General features: G+C 36.4%; 1 protein-coding gene across 4 annotated transcripts; it reads right to left on the bottom strand.

Moving 5' to 3' along the window:
• Nucleotides 1–247: 247 nt before the first annotated feature.
• Nucleotides 248–13,517, bottom strand: LOC145585997 (uncharacterized). 4 transcript variants are annotated; one of them, XM_081642694.1, is made up of 9 exons: nt 11,247–13,517; nt 10,252–11,148; nt 9,871–10,153; nt 5,326–9,659; nt 4,153–5,205; nt 3,874–4,029; nt 2,897–3,523; nt 1,281–2,657; nt 248–1,052 (listed from the first exon to the last, which is right to left on the bottom strand). In XM_081642694.1, exons 4-9 carry the CDS (start codon nt 6,848–6,850, stop codon nt 319–321), a joined length of 5,472 nt encoding a protein of 1,823 aa, XP_081498820.1. In that variant the 5' UTR covers nt 6,851–9,659; nt 9,871–10,153; nt 10,252–11,148; nt 11,247–13,517; the 3' UTR covers nt 248–318. The 4 variants fall into 4 exon arrangements, with proteins under 4 accessions (XP_081498820.1, XP_081498819.1, XP_081498821.1 ...); XM_081642693.1 differs by having other exon boundaries at nt 10,252–11,420; nt 13,040–13,517; XM_081642695.1 differs by lacking the exon at nt 10,252–11,148 and having other exon boundaries at nt 13,040–13,517.
• Between the last annotated feature and the right edge of the window lie 9,374 nt (nt 13,518–22,891).

Below are 22,891 nucleotides of genomic sequence, written 5' to 3'. Positions count from 1 at the left end.
GGAAGGTACTTGCAATTGCAATAATAAAGGTGCAGACGGGTAAGGCTTTTTTTCAAGGCTCCCAAATTAGAAGGTATTGCAAAGGGAGAACGAGAGGATAGAAATAAAGAAGTCAAATTGGATAGATTTGCAATGGTATTAATTAGGAAGGTACTTGATGTTATTGCAATAACAATGGTAATATGGAGTATCCCGAATATTTCATAAAAACAAGCAACATCTATTATTTTTTAAGGGAAAAAAAAAAAAAAAAAAAAACAATAGCAATTAATAACATGAGTCAAAATTTGTCAACTACAAAGCAATAGTATTACAGTATTAAACAACATGGTCAATAACAGACAATCTAACAAACTTTGTTCCTAATGATTCAGCAACATTTGAAGCGTACTTCAAATCTTCCACACTAGTCAGCATCATCCACTCTTTATCTTCGTCTTGATAAAGCAATCTGTATTTGTTCACCTCAAGTTGGAACTTCATGCCTATTTCTTCAATTAGTTGATTAATAGGTAAACTCAAAGAGAAAACAATTCTCACTGAAAGCTCCTTGTAAGTGGCTTTTACAACAATAGTGCCTGAACTTTCAGTTGAATGAAGAGTGCCTTCCAAATGCCCTTGGACTTGTTGCTGGATATCCATATGGCTTTCAATTACCATTGGATCGAAAGTTTCTTCTAGTGTTGCAGCGCGATTACTTTCAGTTGAATGAAGAGTGCCCTCCAAATGCCCTTGAGCTTGTTGCTGGGTATCCATATGGCTTTCAATCACCATTAGGGGCTCTTCGAAAGTTTCTAGTGTTGCAGCGTAATTACCTTTAGTTGAATGAAGAGCAGGATTCAAATGCCCTTGTTCATGTTGCTGGATATCAATGTGGCTTTCAGTTGCCGTTGAGGGCTCTTCAAAAGTTTCCAGTGTTGCAGCGAGATTACTTCCACTAGGTGTTTCAGTGTTCTGTTTCCTCTTCTTTGAATCACGCTGTTTCCCTGTTCTGCTTGATGGCCATGTTATATCGTACTCTTTCAGTGTGCGCTTCATTGTAGACCTCGAGACTACAATTGATATCAAATATGATAATTGAGTTGAGCAAAACTAAAAATTAAATTGTAAAATGAAGGGTGTGTAATTAAACAAAGAAATCCATCATAAGTTCACAACTCCCACATAACAAATTAATAAGAACACATACATTCTGCTTTGAATGATGCAGAGTTATAATTAAACAAACATGCCAAGAATAGTTGCCTCATGATTCAATATTGAATAGAATTGAAACATACCACCAAGTGTCATTGCAGCATCAACCAACGTCATTCTTTTAGGTATCAGTTCTTGAATAGCTTCCAAAGGAATTTTTTTCTTTTTCCTCTTATCTTTGGCATTATGACTTTGGAAATCACTGTTCTGCTCTCTCTCTGAAGCAGGAAGGGTGTTGCCACCATTGCTAAAGCTTCCCTTGTCACTTGAAGATATGTGCAAGCCTTTTGGTGCAATCATTAGTTGATTTTCCCCAGCTATCATGTTACCCATCTGTATATCCTGCAGAGCAAGTTCGCGATCCTCAACAGAAGATTCTTCTACATGTAAACTAGAGTATGATTCTGCAGGTTTATTGTTGCTTTCCACTAAGGCCTCAAAACCATCATCATTGTTGCTTTCCACAAACGCTTCAAAATCATCATCATCAGAGCTTATGTCCTTTGAAGAAATTCCATCTGTGTCATCAATGGAAACCTTAGTGCACCCTATTCCTGAAAACTTATGAGATAAATCTTGTTTGAAACACTTGGGAAGAACTATCTGCTGCAAATTGAGTAGCTTTGAGATGCTATCAGGAAGAGACTCGATTTTTGTACCGCTAATATCTAGACTGCGCAATCTGATCAATTTATCCAAATTTTCCGGCAATGCTTTCAGGCCCAAGCAGTCTTTGAGTTGCAATTCCTGCAAATTTTGAAGGCTTCCTATGTCATGGAGAATTTCCATGGAGGAGCATGTAATAAAGAGTGTCTCCAGGAAAACTAGTTGATTCAAACTTAATGAGGATACAGCACATTTTGGTCCATTATTGCATTTATCATTGCTATGCAAGATTTCCAGGTGGCATAGGCTTAAAGGCAGTAAACTGAAGTTGCAATTAGAAAGCTTCAGTTTATTAAGATGCAAATTTTCTGGAAATGATTCAATATCACATTGAAAGATATCCAAGGCTTTCAAGTTGGACAACTTCTCCAAGCCATCAAAAGCAGATTGTTCCTGGCCATACTGCAAAGAGAGGTGTCTAAGGTTGATCAACAAATCCAGATTTTTTGGCAAGCTCGTGTTCTGCAAATCTAGGCATAAGGATTCCAAGTTGGATAGCTTTCCAAGGCTATCAGAAAGGGATTCAATGTTACAATTTTGAAAAGAAAGGTGTCTTAGCGTAGTGCTCGTGTCAGGGAGATGCTTCAAGTTGAGGTAATTATTACCAGAGATATAGAGATAGGTGAGCTTCCGCAGCTCTTCAATGGAATCTCCTATCTCCACCACGTCATCAGACAATTCTAACTCCAAGCTTTGCACCGACACGCATAAATCATAGTTTTTCATGATCCATAACCTTGGATCCTCCTTCAATCGGAGATAACCAGCAGAAGATATGGTTGAAAAATTCTGAGCTTCATTACCGGCCATTTTCACAATAGGAGATGACCAAGAATAAGAAGCACAATTAATAAATTAGAGAAACAAGAGCAAAACATGCAAAATTTGCAGACTAGGGGAGCATTTTAACCTCCCTTGTTACCATACTGCATATTAGTAATTATTATGCTGAATTTAGAACAGATTTTCAAAAGAGAATAGTAGTTGACAACATAAAACAACAGTAGGTATAAGTAATGTTGTAAGCACTTACCTCCAACACCACGACATGATAATAGGCCCATCTCAGTTTTGAGTTCTTTCCAGGTTTTTCGAATGTGCATATACTCTACAGTAATTATGACAGACTCAAACAATTGACATGGCAATGTTTCGAGTCTAAAATCCAGCGGCAAGAATAAAAATCGCAACTTCTGAAGATTCTTGATCCTCCAAGGAAGACACTTGATTTTGGTATCATGAATGTCAATAGCCAATAATTTGTCCAAATTATCCAAATCTGCAGGCAACTTTTCAAGCCTTGGGGAAGAAGTGCTGACACCTCCAATGTATAATTTTAAAAGGCTGGAAAGTCCTGCGAAGCTAGGAAGGGACTCGATGTGAGTACCCCGAATAGAAAGTGTCTTAAGATTGGCTAACTCATTCAAATTTGTGGGTAACTTTTTGACATGATGCTGAGAGCAATCCTTAATGGCAAGGTGCAGTAGGTTCATTGACTCTTTCAAATTCGCAAGCAATTCTTTTGAGCATTTGCATAGTGACATTTGTAAGTGCTCAGCCTTCATTAGACCTTTAGGAGGGGACTGCATACTACAGTGATATTTCAGCCTCTGATTCACATCATTAATATTGCCTGGCATTTCCTTGAGTGAATTATATTCTGTAAAAAATCTTAAGCTGTTAACTTAGACAGCATGGTAATAATACAAGGAAGACAAATAACATGGTACAGTATTATTAACAGTTTGAAATTCATAAAGCTGTTTTTGACAAGTAAATAAAAGTTCTAACATAACTAGGATCACACAACTCAAAAACCTAAATTTCCCCTTCATTAACTGACATAAAGCAGTATGCTGTATGTTCTCATCAATCGGATATTTACTGACATTAAAATAAGAATCTGTTTGCACAAAGGGGGAAAAAAAAAAGGTTAAGTTTTCAACCTAAGCAGGCTTTACCACTTTCTGATGATTTCACACTTGTTATGAGCAGGGTTTAGTGGTTTACCTTTATAAATCTGTGAAACACCACCTTGTTCTGTTGTGATATGCTCAATATAGCCCGTGCTTCTACTGTTGAAAGGATCTGCTGATGCCTGCTCATCAGGGACAGTTTCATGAATTTCTACTGTTGGCACAACATTATTGTCTTCATTGCAGCTTTCTGTTGACATTTTGTTACGAGAGTTGTTCATATGTGAGAAGTATGCATCATCCGTGTCATCAATGATGAAAAAAAAAATGCAACATAATTACGAAATATGAAGTACTGGCAACACTTAATTACCTCCAGGAACAACACCTAGTTCTGTTTCTTCACTTTCATCAAAGGTATCTGCCGAGGTTTGGTAAAGGGAAGCATCATAACCCTTGTGCTTGTAGTATGCTTCCTCCGTATCATCGATGATGGACACTTTTTTCAGTTTCACTGGCAAACTTTGCATGTTAAAACACTTGGGGAGGGTTAAGTGCTGCAGCTTGCATTGCTTTATGAAACTAAAAGGCAGGGTCTTGATTCCGGTAACGCTGATATCAAGAGTATGCAAATTGACCAACTGATGTAGATTTGATGGCAGTTTTTTGAGGCTGACACAGTCTTTGAGTTGTAATTTTTGCAAGTTGCAGAGTCTTGCTATACCCTCAGGAAGAAACTCCATTTTAGAACATGTAATGGAGAGTGTCTCCAGGTTGACTAACTTACTCCAACATTTTTCAAAGATACATCCCAGGTCCTTATAATCTTCGAAAAATAAGATTTCCAGGTGATGCAGGCCAATAGGAAGTGAGTCAAGTGAGCAATCCACAAGCCTGAGTTTGTGAATATACATACATGGTGGCAATGACTCGCAATAATAACAGGAATTGAGATCCAGACTCTTTAAGTTAGTTAGCTTTTCCAAGCTATCATAAAGTGGCCTCATATTGCAAAGTGATAAAGAGAGATGTTTGAGGCTGACAGGCATATTAAAATTTGCTGGTAATTCACTATTAAACCAACACAGATGTAGAGTTTGTAAATCGGATAGCTTGCTCAAGCTCTGAAAAACGGGCTTATCAATGCGACTCTGAAACTTAAGAGAGACATGTGTAAGCCTTGTGAATGTGACAAAGTAGTTATCCGGGAGGCAAATATCACCAGTGATTTGAAGATAGAGGTGGGTGAGCTCACTGAATTGCATTAAGGAATCTGTTAACTCCTCAACTTTTTCCAAGTCCAAAAATCGTACCAACTTGAGTAAATTTCTGTTGTTAATAATCCACTGCGAAGGATACTCCTTCAACCCGAGGTAACCGGGAAAATATAAAATTGAGGGATTTTGAGCTGCACTATTTTCTATTTCTGCCATAAAGAGGGAGAGAGATGAGATAGGCTCAATTATTAAAATACGGAGTAGTGTATTAGATAGAGCAAACAATTTTGGAGTAAAACTGTAAAATTAAAAGCATTGGAAACACTTACCTCCACCTAAAGGAATATGCATCTCTGTTTTAAGCTCTTCCCAGGATTTGCGAACATGCCTATTTGGAACAGAAATGATGACTGAATTATTCAATTCATATGGCAATGTTTCGAGTCTGAAACAATTGGGCAACATTAGATGTCGGAGTTTGAGTAGCTTCGTGATGCTCCAAGGAAGACAACGAATTCGGGATACTTGAATATCGAAAAGACATAAATGGGCCAACCCATCCAAATTTGCCGGCAATTCAACAAACCTTATATCATCATGAAGAGAGAGAACCTGAAGGTTGACGAATTGACTCAAACTGGCCGGTACTTTTATTATATTATTGCTATGCCTAAAGCAGGTTGAAATGGAGAGGTGTTGTAGGCTGTATGGATCCTTCAAATTTTCAAAAGATGCATCAGAGCAGATACAGGCAACGACTTCCAAGTATTTAAGGTTGATTAGGCCAGTAGGAAGGGAGTGGAGGCAACAACCTATAAGCTTGAGGTGCAACACATTCAAATCAATAGGCAATTGTGTGAGGGAATCACACCTGATGATGGATAAAGTATCCAAGCTGCATAAATCTTTGATGCTATCGGGTAGGGACTTGATTTTGTGGCAAGAATAAAGCTCCAGATGAGAAAGGCTCTTCATTTGTCCTAGATTTGAAGGCAGCTCGGTGAGGGAACCACAGTATATGAGAGATAAGGATGTCAAATTGGATAGATTTGCAATGCTCATAGGAAGTGACTTTATGTTTTTGCAAGAATGAAGCTCGAGTTGGGTAAGGCTCACCAATTGGCTTATATTTGCAGGCGATTCAACAAGGGAATCACAGTGAGAGAGATATAAAGAAGTAAAATTGGATAGATTTGCAATGTTATTAGGAAGGAACTCGATGTTGTTGCAATAAGAAAGGTCCAGACGGGTAAGGCTTTTTTTCAAGTCTCCCAAATTAGAAGGTAATTCAGAGAGAGAAAGAGAGGATAGAGATAAACAAGTCAACTTGGGTAGATTTGCAACACTCATGGGAAGTGACTTTATTTTCCAGCAAGAACGTAGTTCAAGATGGGTAAGACTCGCCAATTGGCCTATATTTGCCGGCAATTCAACAAGGGAATCACAGTGAGAGAGAGTTAAAGAAGTCAATTTGGATAGATTTACAATGCTGTTAGGAAGGAACTTGATGTCCTCGCAATGAGAAAGCTGGAGATGGGTAAGGCTCACCAAATTCCCTATATTTGCCGGCAATTCTTCTAAACGAGAACAACTATCAAATAGCAAATGCTCCAATTTGTGAAGCCTAGTGATGGCGTTAGGCACACGTTTCAGGGATATACAGTCCCCGAATTCCAGGCGGATGAGGTGTGTAAACTCACCAATGGATTCTCCTATCTCTTCCCTAAACATTAAATTCAACTTCAAGCTTGTAACCAAAGCTAAACGAGAAGCAGGGTTATTTTTAATCCATGCCACTGGATCCTCCCACAATATCAAGTGACCTTTAGAATCTACTTCTCCGACAAATTCCATTTCCTTAGCCTCAACAGGAACACCAACAACCGCCTCCTTTCAATTTAATCTCAAATAATTAATTTTGGTAAATAAGAACAACTTATGACCACATTGATTTTTAAATGCATCACAGCTTTTCTGGACCCCAATAAATAATGGGACAAAGACCCTATACTCCATTGACTTCCTGTTTGTTTTTTTAGTAGTACTAATCTTCAAACTACTTGCAATAATAGAGTATTGTTTTTGACCAATATGGGAATTAATTTCTTCAAAAAAATTGTATTTCATGAAAGACAATTCCTCAATATAATTCTTAGGTAATTCCCATGTTTTGTGTGATGTTAAAATTCTCATGAATTTTTGCTTCTTTTTCTTTTCATTTTTACTTTTGTGTGTGTTTACCAAATAACTACCCTCTTTATCGATTCCCATTAATTTCCAATTCCCCCATTTTACGTTGTCAACCAAACAATACCTAGTGTATACACAAAGTTTAGAAAAATTGTACTCGGTACTATTTATTTATCTAATCTCAATGAGAAACAAAACAGCTGCAAATTGCAAAGCATCAATGTCTAAAGTCCTCATAAAAGACTTCCATCAAGTCTTATAAAAAATGGTAGAGCTGCAAATTCACAGCTCTTTCAAACCCCAAAGTCAGTCAACCTCAGCTTCAACTTTTACGTTAACCACAAATAATAATGCTTTGAACCTGAGCCTCAATGAGTTATTGCGCATTGAACCTGAACGGCTGAACCTCAAGTTATACTCTACTAAGTTAACTGTAACGGCCCAACGGCCCATAGTTGGCCCATAGTCATACACGGTTGGTAAGTTCCTAAAAATAAAAAATAAAAAAAAAAAACAAATTTGTCATAAAAAACTTTTAAAAGCTTTTTGGTTAAAAAAAAACCACCACGTTCATTTTTTTTTGCGAAAGGAAACCCATCTCCCTAATTATCCTCTAATTAACTTAATTAAAATTTAATTTTCTCTCATTTTTTCTAATTAACTCCTAACCCATTTAAATGACTCAATTACCTATTAATTAGATTTAATTTATTTTTTTTTAAAAAAAAACTACCACCCTTACCACCAACAAACCACCTCTTCCCCTTCTTCCTCCCTTTCCCCTTCCCATGACAGCAACCCCCTCACTCACCGAACCCGTCACCCATATCCCCCCACCTTCACCGTCGGTTGACCCTCCCCTTTCCCCTTATCCCTGTTGGCAACCACCACTACCCCTTTAATTTTTTTGTTCTTATCTACTTAACATGCTCAAATCAAGTCCAAACCAATTGCAATTTGCTTCTAAATCACTTTAGCATCATATATATACATAATTAAAGCCAAAACAAGCATTAAATACAAGTAAGATGCACAAAATTTAAAACCCACAAATCGATTTTTTAGGGTTAGTTTTTTAAAATAAAGGAAAAGGTTGTCGCCGGAGGTGGTAAGGGAGGATCGTTCGACGGTGGAGGAGGTCACCTCTTAGAGGTGGGGGGATCTGAGTAACAAGTCCGGTGAATTAGGGGGTTGCTGCCATGGGAGAGGAAAGGGAGGAGGAAGGGGAGGGGGGAAAGGGAGGGGGGGAGATGAGGGATGGTGTTATTTTTTTTTTAATTAAATCTAGTTATTTAATAATTTGGTGGGTTAGAGGTTACTTATAGAACAAATAAGAAAAAATTTAGAGTTTAATTAAGTTAATTAGAGGATAATTAGGGATATGGGTTTCATTTCGCAAAAAATATGAACGTGATGGTTTTTTTTAACCAAAAAGCTTTTAAAAGGATTTTTTTTTCGCAAAATGGTGCGTTTTTTCTAACAAATTTGCCAAAAAAAAAATATTATGTTGGTATGTTTATCTAGTTATCTGTTAACTCGCTTAAGCCTACAACACCTCACCATTTCAAGCAGCATTTATTCTAAATTTAAAGTATGAAAAATATAATTAACAAAGAGCATTTATTTATTTAAGAAAAAACAAGTAACAACAAGCATTTAATTTTATAGCTTATTATATTATATGAGTCAAAATATGTCAACTGTAACCAATTAATCACACTACCTGGGTCTCTACTTTTTTTTTTAACCAATTATAATGCACATATCAAAGCATCAATAACTCATTCACTTCCTCTCATCTTTTTCCCCAAATTAGGGTTTATGTTTTAGGGTTTTAGGGTTTTTCAATTTCAATCAAAGCATCAATAAATTTCAATTAGTATTACACATATGAAGCAAAATTAACAGCAAAAGTTAATATTTGGAATCACACGTCAAAACTAATCTAAGAATATCCCACACGTATTTTAATTTTAAAGGATACTTATGGTTAAAGTTTCTCTCTTCAGATTAAATATTCCAAACAAAAATAGCTCAAAGAAACGGAGTTATATCATTATACTCACTATCCTACAAATAATAAATGTAAATCAATAATTCAATATTATTCCGGCACAATTTTCAACAAATCCATAGTATAACTATCTCTTTAGTAAAGATTAGATGATTTAAGACTATAAGACCCTAAGATCCACAAGATACTTAAACCAAACAAAAACCATGAACTTTCAACATCAAGTAACCCAAAAAAATCATGCAATTTCTACCTATCATAATAAACATGTATACATACCAGTAATTTGGTTAGAGTAGTTGGACATCACAGTAGTAACACACTACTAACACAACCTGCAAAAGCATTGGTATGAAAACCCACCATTAATTCCTTGTGCCAGCTCTGTATTATTCATCAGCCCTCTAAATTGTCAGTGTCTCCATTAAAATTTACAGCCCTCTTTCTTAAGCTTCCTACCTATCAACTCCAAAAACATAATAAATGCAACTTTAAATCAATAAATAAGCTTCCTTTGAACTTTCTTTCTCACCTTCTATAAATACATGAAACAAGATGCATGTTACATTGCATACAGTTCTGACATAAAAAATTATATATATAAAGAGAGTAAGAGTTTGTAATTTATGCTACATTGACTTGGGAATGGTATACAAAATGATTAATGTACCTGTTGAAGCTAATTACCTTCAGAAACCAACATTTGGTTCTAATCTTTGTTTTAGGAGTGTTTACTTGTTCTAGTCATGGCTTCTCCTTTGAATTTTATGCATTGTCGTGCCCGAATGTCGAGTTTGTAGTCCGGGATGCTGTAAGATCAGCTGCTTCTACTGATCCGACTGTTCCGGGGAAACTTCTTCGCTTGCTCTTCCATGACTGCTTCATCAAAGTGAGTTTCCGTCTCTTGTATCCATCCATCTCTCTGTATATTATACTAAGGTGGCGGCTGCTTCCTAAGAAGAGCCATTTAATAAATGTTAGATAATTAAATGCTAATCGGAACATTCTCTTAATAAATGTCTGCAATTGAGATTTATACTGTTCTTATCACCTTAATCAATGCCCAAGTTTTCATGTATTTCACAATTTGTCGTACTAAAAGTGAAAAATTAGGAAGAATTGGAATCCCTGAGAAAACTTTATATCCTCTGGAGACATAAAAAACCATTGCATATCTGTAAATTGAAGAACCTGACCCTCATTGTTAAAGTCATATTCTATCTTTGCACCCCATGTCGTTGAAAAGAGAAACGCTTCATTAGTACCGTAACAACCAAAAGCAGCATCAACTCCATTATCACAAAATCCAAAACAACCATAAAGTTTATGAAAAGTTGAAAACCATCAATGAGCAAGAGTGGGGATTTGGTGATGACATGATTCTCATTCGCTTCTTTTTGTGGTAGGACTGGGCATCATACTTGACAACAAAGTAATGCAAACCAGTGAACATAAAGACTTCATTGTTGCGGCTGGAGCGGAATGCAGCATCAATGTAGGATTCATCTCGTAACGTCGAGGTTTCCAAAGCAAGTAACACCCACTATCCATGTGCCTAGGAGGAGTGAGAATTCCATCTGAATAAGCTATCACTCTAGCCATCGGACATTCCAGGTGGAGGCTGTTTTCCATTTCTAACAACAAATGATCTGGACCTTTCTACATAAGGCTTTCTGTTCATGAGCATCATCATCATCATGAGCAGTCCCTGACATAAGGCTTTCTGTTCATGAACTGCTTCTAAAATGAAGTAGGAGCAGTGTAATTTACGACATAAGGATTCGCAACAACACACTGAACATGAAACAGTTCAGCAATACCCCATCCTTTCAAAGTGAAAAAATAGATCAAAACAAAATCACCCTTCATGCTCGGGCCATCCCCATAGATCCTTTTCATGATTGTAAGACACTCCCGCCTATGTTTCCTTGTAACAGTGTTTTTGTCACTATAGAATGACAGAGCGAGAGACTTATCATTCTCAAAACTCTCTGGAGGAGGAAGAACAGGTGGAAAAGAAACTGGAATGTATCTTATATTACTTACAACCAAGTTTGCAACTAAGTGCTGATGGGCAGAGTGACTGATGAAAATAACTTCTTACTTTCTCTGATCACAGGCAAAACCTGCAGCTACTGCAGCAATAGTGTACACATTGCCCTTGTTGCCAAAGGCCATAAAGGCTGCAATTAGTCTGCTTCTTTCTGTTTTCACCTCCACCTATTACAGTGGTAACTTCGAATGAGGCTTTAAGTTCAAAATTTTCTAATTCTCATGAGGTCGCAGATCCATACTTCAGGCACCATATCACTTAGATTTCAAACATGCTGACATTCTCTAAGCTACAGAATCCACCTCGTCTTATTGGGAATACCATAAAGAGAGCAACTTTTTCTCATTTAGAGCACAAGGATACCCATGCATCAGAAACCGCATAATGTTATAGTGTGATTCATGAGTAAACATAAAATAATGGAGAATGTTTTACATGAGCAGTTACTGATTATGTACAAAACAAATAAACACAGCTGGCACACCCTTGGAAATATTTACAGGAACCTAATGACAGGTCGTTGGTTTAAGGACAGTATAATTAGACTAATCAGCTACTTAAAATATAAACAATCTTACACACAATGTAAAGTTTTCATATGTTGCAATTAGAAAAAATTGATGGCGAGCCTATGAATAACCATGGAAATGATCAAGTTAACGACAGATTAAATGTATGGGGATTCAGAGAAATTGAGCTTCAATAAAATAAATTCAACTTTGTTAGATTTTATTTATTTATTTTTTTAACAGGAAAAGAGATTCTAATCTTCATTCTTGAATATAGTATTGTTGCATACAAGAGTGTTAAATTCTGAGGGGATCTCTTCCACCCAAAGCCTCCACTACAACATTATGACTCAAGCTAGCTTAGCAATGGGTGCTGACATTATGTTTAACATGAGAAAAACAGGACTTAATCAGATTTGGAAGCTATAATCAGAATGTCAGCCATTATAAAGCCAAACCCTGAGCTATACTCAAACTCATAGCTCTCCTTTCTTGGACTTATAACCACTATGAACTTTTGAAGATATTCTATTCTTCGTATCTTTCTGCCAGAGCTTCCAAAATTCCATCTCCCAAGTTGCTACCAAAACATCTCCCATGACCCATATTTTAATCTGTGAACCCTCTCCCACACTCCAAGTAATTCTTTTTCTAGCAAAAATTCTAGTAGAAACAATGGAGCACCAACTATAATTCGCCATTGGATTAACTTTAACATCCTAGAAAGTGTTTCTAGAGAAATATGTAGCTTTCAAAACTCGATCATTGACGAGTAAATTTTAACTTGGATAATGACCAAGGTCCACAAAATAAACAAAATTAATGGGATAATTGAGATAAAGATATTACCTATATCATCATTTTCATTCAAGTTTATAAGAAATTTAAGCACAAATATATCACTCCTACTTCTTGAGTCCCCAACATCACTATCAACTAGCAAACCTTACAATTTTCATTATAGACCCAAGAGAACATAAATTGACACCCCGAATATGTAATAGACACCTCTAGAGCACCACTCCCCTCTCTTTTTGTCCCTTAAAAATTATCACATAAAATGGTTGATAATCAACAAACATACATGAATAATTTAGTTTTCTGAAACAATGGAGCTATAAAATTACACAATTTCACATTTAATTAGGAAACTAAACAGTAATTTGCATTTATAAATCCATAGACATGCCAAATAAATGGACAAAATCCTCAAATAATTGTGCAATAGAAAAATTAAAGACTACCCAAAAAAGGAAATTGAGAGAATATATGCAAACCTTAAAGAATAAAGCTTGTCTTTTCCATTAACCATGCTTCGCTAATCGCTAACACCATTCACCAACAGAAGAAGTTGCAGAGAAACGAGGAGAGAGAAAATTTGCAGAGAAGGAGTAGTGTTCTAAACTTCTAATAATGCATTAAATTGATTATCTACATGGTACTTCCTAATTCATCCGCCTTGTTTGAAGCAATTGTCAATTGGTCCTATTAACCCAAATCAAAATACAGATAGATAGAGAAACAAATAATGAATAAGGTCAATTATGGAATCGACCTGCAATGCTGGAGTATTTGGAAACGAAATAATGGGCCTTGTTAAAAAAAAAAAAAAAAAAAAAAAAAAAAACAAATCTAGGAGATATAACTGCAAATTGCAAAGTCTAAGGTCCACACATTGTACACCTTAGATAGGTGTAACAACACAGCCCAAAAGCTCAATTACACACAATCCAATTAAGAAAAGCCATAAAACTAAAAACATGATAACTGCAATACACCCACCCACACCCAATACATCCACCCACACCCAATAAATGTAACGTCACTTCAAAACTCAAAACTCTTCTTCTTTTATGATTTTCTATCTCCTCTTTTTCACTTTCTCTCTCCTCTATTTCATTTTATCTCACTAAAAAACTGCAAAAACATCAATGAACATTAGAGAAGAGATGCAAAATTAAAATGATCCTCCCTAAAAAAAAGGCAATTTTATGTAAATTTCACTTAATTTTGTTTGAATTTATATGATTATCACTTAATTTTGTTTGAATATTGTTCGAAATTTTTTATTGGAATTGTAAAAAAATATTAGTGAAATCAAACGGATACCTTATGTTCACATTTTGAAATGCATATGTTCATATTTTGAATTCTTATGTTCATATACTGAATCCTTTTGTAAACTTTTCTGAAATGCATATATTCACTTTCTAAATCCATATGTTCATATTTCTTATGTATATGTTCACATACGCATTAAAAAATGAACCAATGCATATGTTCATATTTTGAATGCATATGTTCATATTTTGAATGCATATGTTCATGTTTTGAATACTTATGATGCATATGTTTCATAATCATATTTATTTTTTATTTCTTCAATTTTTTATGTTTATAATTAAATGTCTTATATTCATAATAATATTTTATATGTTCATAATATAAATATTCATAGTAAATATTTATTGTTCATAAATATTCTCATTATGTCTGTTTATGCATATTTTCTCTTTCTTAATAGCATATGTTCATATTTTTTACGCATATTTGAAGAACCTATGCATATGTTCATATTTTGCATGATTATGTTCATTGATAAAAAAAAATACAGAAAATCAGATGAAATACATATGAAATTGATCAAAGCTTAAAAAATCAATTCATATGAATTCAAAAAATCAGATAAACAACCAATTCAATATTGTAAGGAACAGATTCAATCGTTAAATCAAAACAAAACGAGAAAAATAGAAAAAAAAAAAAACAGAGGAAAAAGGAATTAAAGAAGGAAGGAGAAAAAACAGAGTATAATTTGTGAATTCAAAGATTCATATAAACCTTAATCAATCGAAATTAAAGCACAAAATCGAAATTCACAAAAAAAATTCATACTTAATAACTACTATCATGTTGTAAGAAACAAATTCAATCAAAAAAGTGTAAATAAAAGGGGAAAAAACAGAGTAGAGAAAAAATAAAAAACGAAGGAGAAAAATAGAGAAGAAAGCTAATGTTCACTTTCTCAAAAGCTAATGTTCATAATGTGTTGTTGTTACACCTATTTATAGATGCATGAGTGTGCACCTAAGAATATGTGGGTATGTCATGTACTCATGAGGCCCAATAATGGGCCTCTAACTTGTTTAACTCAATACTCTTATGTGTGACCTTGTAGGATCCATTCTATTAAGGCTTTGGGCCATTAAGCTAGCCCAAAGATCAATTGTCATATCTAGCACCAAACATTAACGACCCTATAGAATGAACTAATTATCTCCATAATCGTGATCCTTGATATATTTAGTAATTGCACTTATCGAAGACATAACTCTTTCACATGCATCATTAAATTATAGACTCAGCACACGACTCAATTATCAATTTTATTAAGACTTCACTAGTTAATAGTAGCAAACTCATTTTATTTAATTCTTTGGATTAAGCAATAGACAAGGTTGTCCAACCCATGCTCCATTTGGAACATCAATAAAGAAAACCGCATGCTTCCTTTCGGAAACATCAATAAACATCCAACGACCACGGGCGCGACTTCGTGACCGTAGTTAGTATGAGATCTCACCTAACTCCTAGTTTATTAAAATTAGTATGAGACAATAATAAGAATGCTCCAAAGCCAATTATCAAACTTCCTTTCCCCAATCGTCAATTGAAGACAAACTTGGATAAGCAGTTTGGTAAGTTCCTGGAGGTGGTAAAAGATTTGAAGGTAAAAGTTCCCTTTACTGAATTGATAACACAAATCCCCTCGTATGCAAAATTTATGAAAGAAATATTGACGAGAAAAAGGTCTATTAATGAGGTAGAGACAGTAGCTTTCACTGCAGAGTGTAGTGCCGTACTTCAAAATAAGTCTCCACCTAAATTAAAAGATCCGGGTAGTTTTTCTATCCCTTGTCATATTGGCAATCTCTTGATTGATAATGCATTATGTGATTTGGGTGCTAGTGTTAGCGTCATGCCATTATCTGTGTGTTCTAAGTTGAATATGGGTAAATTAAAAGCTACCAATATAACTCTACAAATGGCCGACCGTTCTTTCAAATACCCCTTAGGTGTTTTAGAGGATGTCCCCGTTAGAGTAGGTAAATTTTATATACCTGTAGATTTTGTTGTTCTTGACATGGCTGAGGATATGCAAACCCCAATTATTTTAGGTAGACCATTCCTTAACACTGCAGGAGCAGTCATAGATGTAAGAAGTGGTAAGCTAACACTATCAGTAGGGGACGATAAAGTTGTTTTTAATCTGAATGCCCCTAAAAGCTCCATGACTGAGGAGAAATGTTTCAGCGTTAATGTGGTTGTAAATTATTCTAACAAGCCCCAAGCTCTTGAAAAAGATCCCTTGGAGGCGGTATCTTGTGTTGCATCCTTTTCAGATGAGATAGAAAAATGGCAGAAGGAATTCGATGCAATAGAAAGAGCACTCTACAATGTTGGTCTTGGTTTCGAGGATGAACAAGTGGAACCGATCGAGCAAGTTGTGCGAATCGAGCCTACGGTAAGTGTTCCACCAGATCGAGTTGCAAGTGTTGAACGTAATGACAATTTGAAGCAACATTCGATCGAAGAAGGGTTTTTAGTGCGTAGCATTGAAGATCCTCCAGTCCAAGTCAAGGAGGATCCACCAGATAAGGCGACTTGGCGTCCCACAGGTTATGTCAGGAAGCCGCATCGCAGCCTAAACATCGCTAGACCGGGTGAGAAACCACCCGATCAAGCGTTAGGCCAAGGGTCCTAGAAATTTTACTTGGTAAGAAGGTCGTGCGGGACCTAGATAAACCAGCGCTTTGCGGGAGGCAACCCGTATTTTTAATGTTTTTTAGTCTAGTTTTTTTTTTTCTTTTTCTTATGAGAGGAGAGATGAGGGAATTTAATGAGTTCTATGAGTGTTTGTACAGGTTTGAAGGAAAATAGTTAGCCAAATTTTGGAGATAAGAATAAAAGTAAATTTCGCCGATTTAGTCTCGGGCCCGACCGGGCGAAGCTCGCCCGATCGGGCGCAAGAGCAAGGAAAAAAAATAAGAAATTTCGCCCGACCGGGCGAGTGGCACCCGATCGGGCGTGAAACTTGACGTTTACGGACTTAATTGTCCGCCCGATCGGGCAAGCCCCACCCGACTAGGCGCGGGAAGAGCGAAATTATTGGGCCTAAAGATCGCCCGATCGGGCGAATGGCGCCCGACCAGGCGCGAGAGCCAACTTCAGAATTTTCCAGATCGCCCGACCGGGCGACCCACCGCCCGACCGGGCGCGAGGGTATTCGCGTCTTCTTTTTCCTTCTTTTCTTCTTTCTTTCTCCATTTCTCCTTTCCTCCATTACTTTCTCTCTCTAAAACTCAAATTCTCTCTACCTTCTCTCTAAGATTTCTCCTCCATTACTAACCCGAATTCAAAATTCTTTACATATTTGTGATCCTCTCTTCATCCTCTTCACTCTCATATAAAAAATTTTCAGTTTTAATTCAATAAATTTTCAACCCATTTCTTCAACATGGCTTCAAAGAGGGCTAGATCCATTTTTGGTAGGAGCTCCAGTTCGAGGGAGGAGTACGACCCAGACTTGCAACTCCCGTATTGGCCGACGATCCGGATTGTGAGCCGGGAACAAAAGGAACGGCTAGAGCATTTGGTCGGTCGTGAGGTAATTCCTTCTCGGTGGTTACACCGCCCTACCTTAGAATCATTTGGTTTGTACAATTTTGTTAAACGATTTTTGAATGACATTGGCATGAGAAAATTTGTTGACATGCACTATCCTACATACCGAGAACTTACCTGTGAATTCCTGTCCACTTTTCATGTTGTTAGTAGTAGGAATGGGCCTAATTTATTTTTCAGGTTGAATAATAGAAATATTAGTTTAACTTTTGTTGAATTTTGTAAAATTTTTGAATTAAACTCTGAATTATCTCACCAGTGGCATGCAGACTATAAAATGGGTGACTTATATTATGCTTTGACTGGTTTACCTGCTCCCGACCCCCAACATGCTAATACCAAACCTATTCACCACCCTGTCCCAAAAATCTGGCAAAGATTTGCGGGTTTGTGTTTTTTAGGTAGGGCCGAGCCTCATAACGCTCAAACCAACGAACTAGCTGTCATAGGACACTATGTATACGGGTTCGGGAAATTGAACATAGGCAGGTTCATTCACCATTTGAGTAGGCATGCCATAGCCAGCACCACTTCCAAGTCCCCTATCCGTTTAGGTGGCCTTATCACTCGAATAGCGGTGAAAAAGGCCGGTTTTGTAGTAGACGGACCCCACCAGCTGACCAACTGTGGACCAGATACCTACATGACTGCTAGGTATTTTGAGGATGTGGGGTGGGTTAGACCGGATAGCGAGCAGACACCCTTTTGGTGTATTCGGACTGGGAACGAGCACCCTTTGCCCATTTTTCCCCTACCCAGTCCTGACTTGACCGCCTTTTCCCCAGGGAAACTTTCTTACACTTATGATGCTTTAGTTGCCAACGCTAGGGAGCAGGCACCACCAGTTCCACCACCCCAGCCTCAGCCCGAGGTGGCTTTCTCTCCACCTCGTATGTCCTATTCCGTCCCTCATGTTGACTCTAACCCAGTTTGGGATCTTCAGAGTATAGGTCAGGCCCTAGGACGTATCGAGCATTCACATACTGACCTTAGGAGGATGGTAGGCTCCTTAGACCAGAGGTTAGGGTACCTAGAGAGGAACCAGGGTAGAGCTCTCTACCCTATGTACGATGATTATGCTCGTCGGGGCAACATTCCCGACGACGCTATTCACCCTGACTGGTTTCAGCCTCCACCCAAGAGATACGATAGGGATCCCACTGCCCGTGGTATTTACACCGACTATTCTTCCTTCTTCGGGTACGGGCAGGACATTCCTTTCGGGGGACCGGCGGGGGGGAGTTTTCACGCTGATTATTTTGGCGGTAGCTCTTCTGGTGCAGGTGGTGCAGGTGGCAGTGGAGGTGCGGGTTTCGGCTCGATGGATGAGGATGATGAGGACTAGCTATGCTAGGCTAGTTTCCGAGCCAATGAGGACATTGTCTGATTTTGGCTTGGGGGAGATTTTGGTTTGGTATTTTTCTTTTTCTTTTCTTTTATTTTTGGTGTGTTTTATTAGGTTAGATTTCTTGCTTTCTAGGTTAGTTTTATTGCTTTCTTTTGTATATAAAAATACAAAAAAATTAAAAAATAAAAAAATTCAAAAATACGTTCCAATGAATTATAAATTATGCTTCCCTGTGCCCCTTACTTGAGAAAATTGTTTTGATTCTTGGTATTTGATGATAGGCATTGTGGATTTGTTGATCATGATATGCTGTTTGATTCCCTTGAAACCTTAACTTGCGTCAATTTTGTCCAACTACTTGTGAATATAGTGCTTGACTAGTTGATTTGGTAAGGAATGTGTGATAGTTCCATATTTCCTGGTATGTCAATGAATTTGAGTATTGGTTTGCAACTATTAGTAATATTTATATGATTCATTATTATGCACATTGTGGAGGACGAAGGCATTTGTTCTTTTAGGTAACCTCCAGATGATTGTAGATACATTTGTTCCCTTCTTGCTACCCATGTTGCCTTGACCTTTTTGTTGTTTATTAGCCACATTACAAGCCTATTTTGCCCCATTGGTTACTAGTACCAAGCTTGGCTTGGGGGAGCTATGAGGGAGTGAGGTGAGGGAGTTTGTAGTGTGCTTACTATTTGCACAATTTGGGTGGGTTTTGAGAAACTGTTTTGTTGTTATTCATGTTTAATTTTGATGAGTATGAGAGTTATATTTTCTTGAAAAAATAAAGCATGATATTATGAGAAAAATAAAGAGAAGTTCAAGAAAACCAAATGTTAAAAAAATAAGTGAACTTCAAAAGAAAAAAAAAATGTTCAAATGTTCTAATTGGAGGTTGATCAAAGGAAAATAAATAAGAGCCTCAATGAAAAATTCAAGTTTGGAAAATAAGTTTGTTTATTCACTCTATTTCTTCATTATTATATTTTATGAGTGATATGTAAGTGTTGGGATTATTTATTATGATTGGAGTATATTTGGTTGGTGTCTGAGTTGGTTATGTTGTTGGAGATGTATGATCATTATTTATTTTGATCATGGGTTTTATTAGGATACGGCTCCTTTAAGCATAGCTTTTCTCTCACTTATTCCCAAATTTTTATCCTACCCTTTACCCTAGCCTTACATTACAAGCTTTAAAGACCTTCCGACCTTTGTGCATAGAATTGTATGAATGTGAAAGTGTTGTTTATCAATGCAAGTTATGATTTGGCATATTTCGAGTTGACTAGTAGGATTGAGCGTTCATTGTTTTATACACACGAGAGTGTGAGTTGGGAGGGCATTGTTCACATAAAGGGGTGGTTGGAGAGCGATCGAGTACATCTTTTACTCGCCACAAAAATGAGAGTTGAGTGCGTGAGCACTAGTCTTGAATTCTAAATTTTGACAGAGTAAAGTCGTATCCCCTAATAAAAAATAATTACCTAAGTCCTCTAGCTAAAGTAGATAGGGAAGCAGGGTCGATCTCCACAGGGAAACAAGTCTTTTAACTCCTAATTAATTATTATAATCTAAATTATTTAAGTAACCAATATTTATATTTGAATAAGAAACTAAACTACAGAGAATAGGAATAGGGAGAAAACAAAATATAAAAGGATCTAGGGCATAAGTTCACCAATAAATAATACTCCAGGGTAAAACATAGTAATCAATCATTGACATTGCATAAATAACATAATTAACAGGCTCTCGCAATTTATTAATCAACATAGATCTAACAGGCTCTCGCAATTTACTAGATCTAAGTTCTTATTGAAAATAGCCTTTAATATCAAATTAACATCTGCTCGATTCATCAATTTAATATTGTTATACTTTTACAAGCCGCAATTGTAATACATTAAAACAATCCAATAAGAAATTATCATGCAATACCAATAATCAATAATAGTCAATCATCAATGCATCAATTAACCAGATTGTAAAGGGCTTTCGCTACGTATTACAATCACACAATTGATTTACCGGTATTAAATCTCATCTCTCGATTCTCGACTTAACCATTTATAAATTAATCTGCCTATTGAAATTAGACCTAAATATTAATTCTTATCTCTCGAATTTTGAGTCAATTTTGTCAAACTCATGCATAAAAGATAGGCCTAATCTAGTCACAGAGCATTAAATCAATCAATAGGAAATTAATCTAGCATTGATAATTAACAACAACAATTTACCCCTTCATATTATTTATTAGATCCCCTTAAACCCTAGAAATTAAACTACTCACACATATTAAAAACTAAACTAATCAAAGTAATAAAATAAATCATGATGAAAGGAATAAAATAAATAACTAAGATTAAGGGAAGATAAATTGTTACCAAAATAAATCTGGAATTAAGAGTAGAATTAAGAACAAAGGTTTAAGAGAAAAGAAATCTAAGAGAATAATTAAGAGAGTAAAGAAAAGTGAAAATAGAAGAAGAAGAGATGCTAAAATCGTATTACAGAGGAGTATTTATACTCCGTACAAAATCCTAAACTAAAACAAATTAAAACGACGCTAATCGTCTACTAAGAAATACACGCGCCCGATCGGGCGCGCCTTTTTGTCTCTAACACTAATCTCGCGCCCGGCCGGGCGCGTCACCGGGCGCCAGCCTTAGCTTCTCCCGCCCGGGCGTGCCTCCGGGCGCCAGCCTCTTTGGCCGGGAGGCTCATTTGGGCCACTATTTGGACTTCGATTGGGCTCCAATTCTTCAGGCCAATCTGGGTTTCCTTTTTGGGTCTTGAATACTCGGTCCAAATGCCCCGGTATCACCTATACTGAGCCATTAGTCACCGGTTCGATGGCTCTAACCGACCCTGGGCTATAAACTCTGGTCGTGCTTCTCCAATGCTCGTGATTGCTCCAAAATGTCTCGGGAAAATACTCCAAAAGCATAAATCCCTGCAAAAGTCAACCAAATCTACGAAAACACTAGAAAACACCAATTAGTAATAAAAGTGGCTCTAAAGAGCCAAAAACACTACTAATTATGACCAAGGGACGGGGGTAAAATAATATATAAAATAGACACATCAATTATTATGATTATTAATTATTATTCATGATATTGATTATTTATTATGTTGCTTGATATGTTATTGTTATTGTTTGATCACCTTTATGCATGTTAAAGGGAATTGGTACTTGTAGGGAATAATTTCAAGCCTTTAAAATCCCACTAGCTTGAACCCCACTGTGATCATACACTAAAGTACGGTGGCGTCCAAAAGGGAAGAAGATAGAGCAAAAGAGTCGCCAACAAGTTTTTAAGGAACTTGTAAACCGTTCACAAGGTGAAGGTTACACCCCTTAACGATCCAAGAGATCGTCAACTCCATAAGGTCATGAACCAAATAAGGGTTCGGGGATGATGGTACAAATCCAACCTAAAAGAGATTGAACCTGCCCTAATAATAGGCATCTACTTTATTCTGCTCGTATTCATGTGCGCTTTCTAATTAACATGCAATCAATAGGATTAACCCTAAACCTGTTTAATCTATGTTGGTTGAATTTAATGCACAAATAAATCTATTATTGGCGATCACTTGAATTATAATCACAATTAACCTAAAAAGACTATTAATTATCTTATTAAGCGTGATTGCAAATACCAATTCTCTTTAACATGCAATAAAGGTGATCAAGCAATAAATAATAAATATAATACATATCAAGCAACATAATAAATAATAATCATGAACAATAATTGTATCAATCATAATGATAATCATAAATTATAATTATAATCATGCTAAAGCATAGCAAGATCCTAGGCATGATACTAACAAGATTAATAACAAACCCTAGCATGTCACTAAGCAATAAAAATCAAATCTTTAGCCCTAACATGATACTAACATGAATTAATATTAGGAAGAAAATAGGAAGCATCATACTTTTAATCATACTTGATATTAAAAATAACCCTAGACATGATACTAGGAATCAAAATAACAATCTAAGCATGATTTCTACATCATAATATCAATTAAACCATTAAAGTACTTACTTGGATGCCTCGTACCTCTT

The sequence above is a fragment of the Chenopodium album genome, chromosome 16, assembly GCF_948465745.1.
Source record: "Chenopodium album chromosome 16, dcCheAlbu1.1, whole genome shotgun sequence".
Classification (NCBI taxonomy): Eukaryota; Viridiplantae; Streptophyta; class Magnoliopsida; order Caryophyllales; family Amaranthaceae; genus Chenopodium; species Chenopodium album.
Note: the sequence above shows the minus strand (reverse complement) of the source record. Positions and strands in the feature narration are given on the sequence as shown.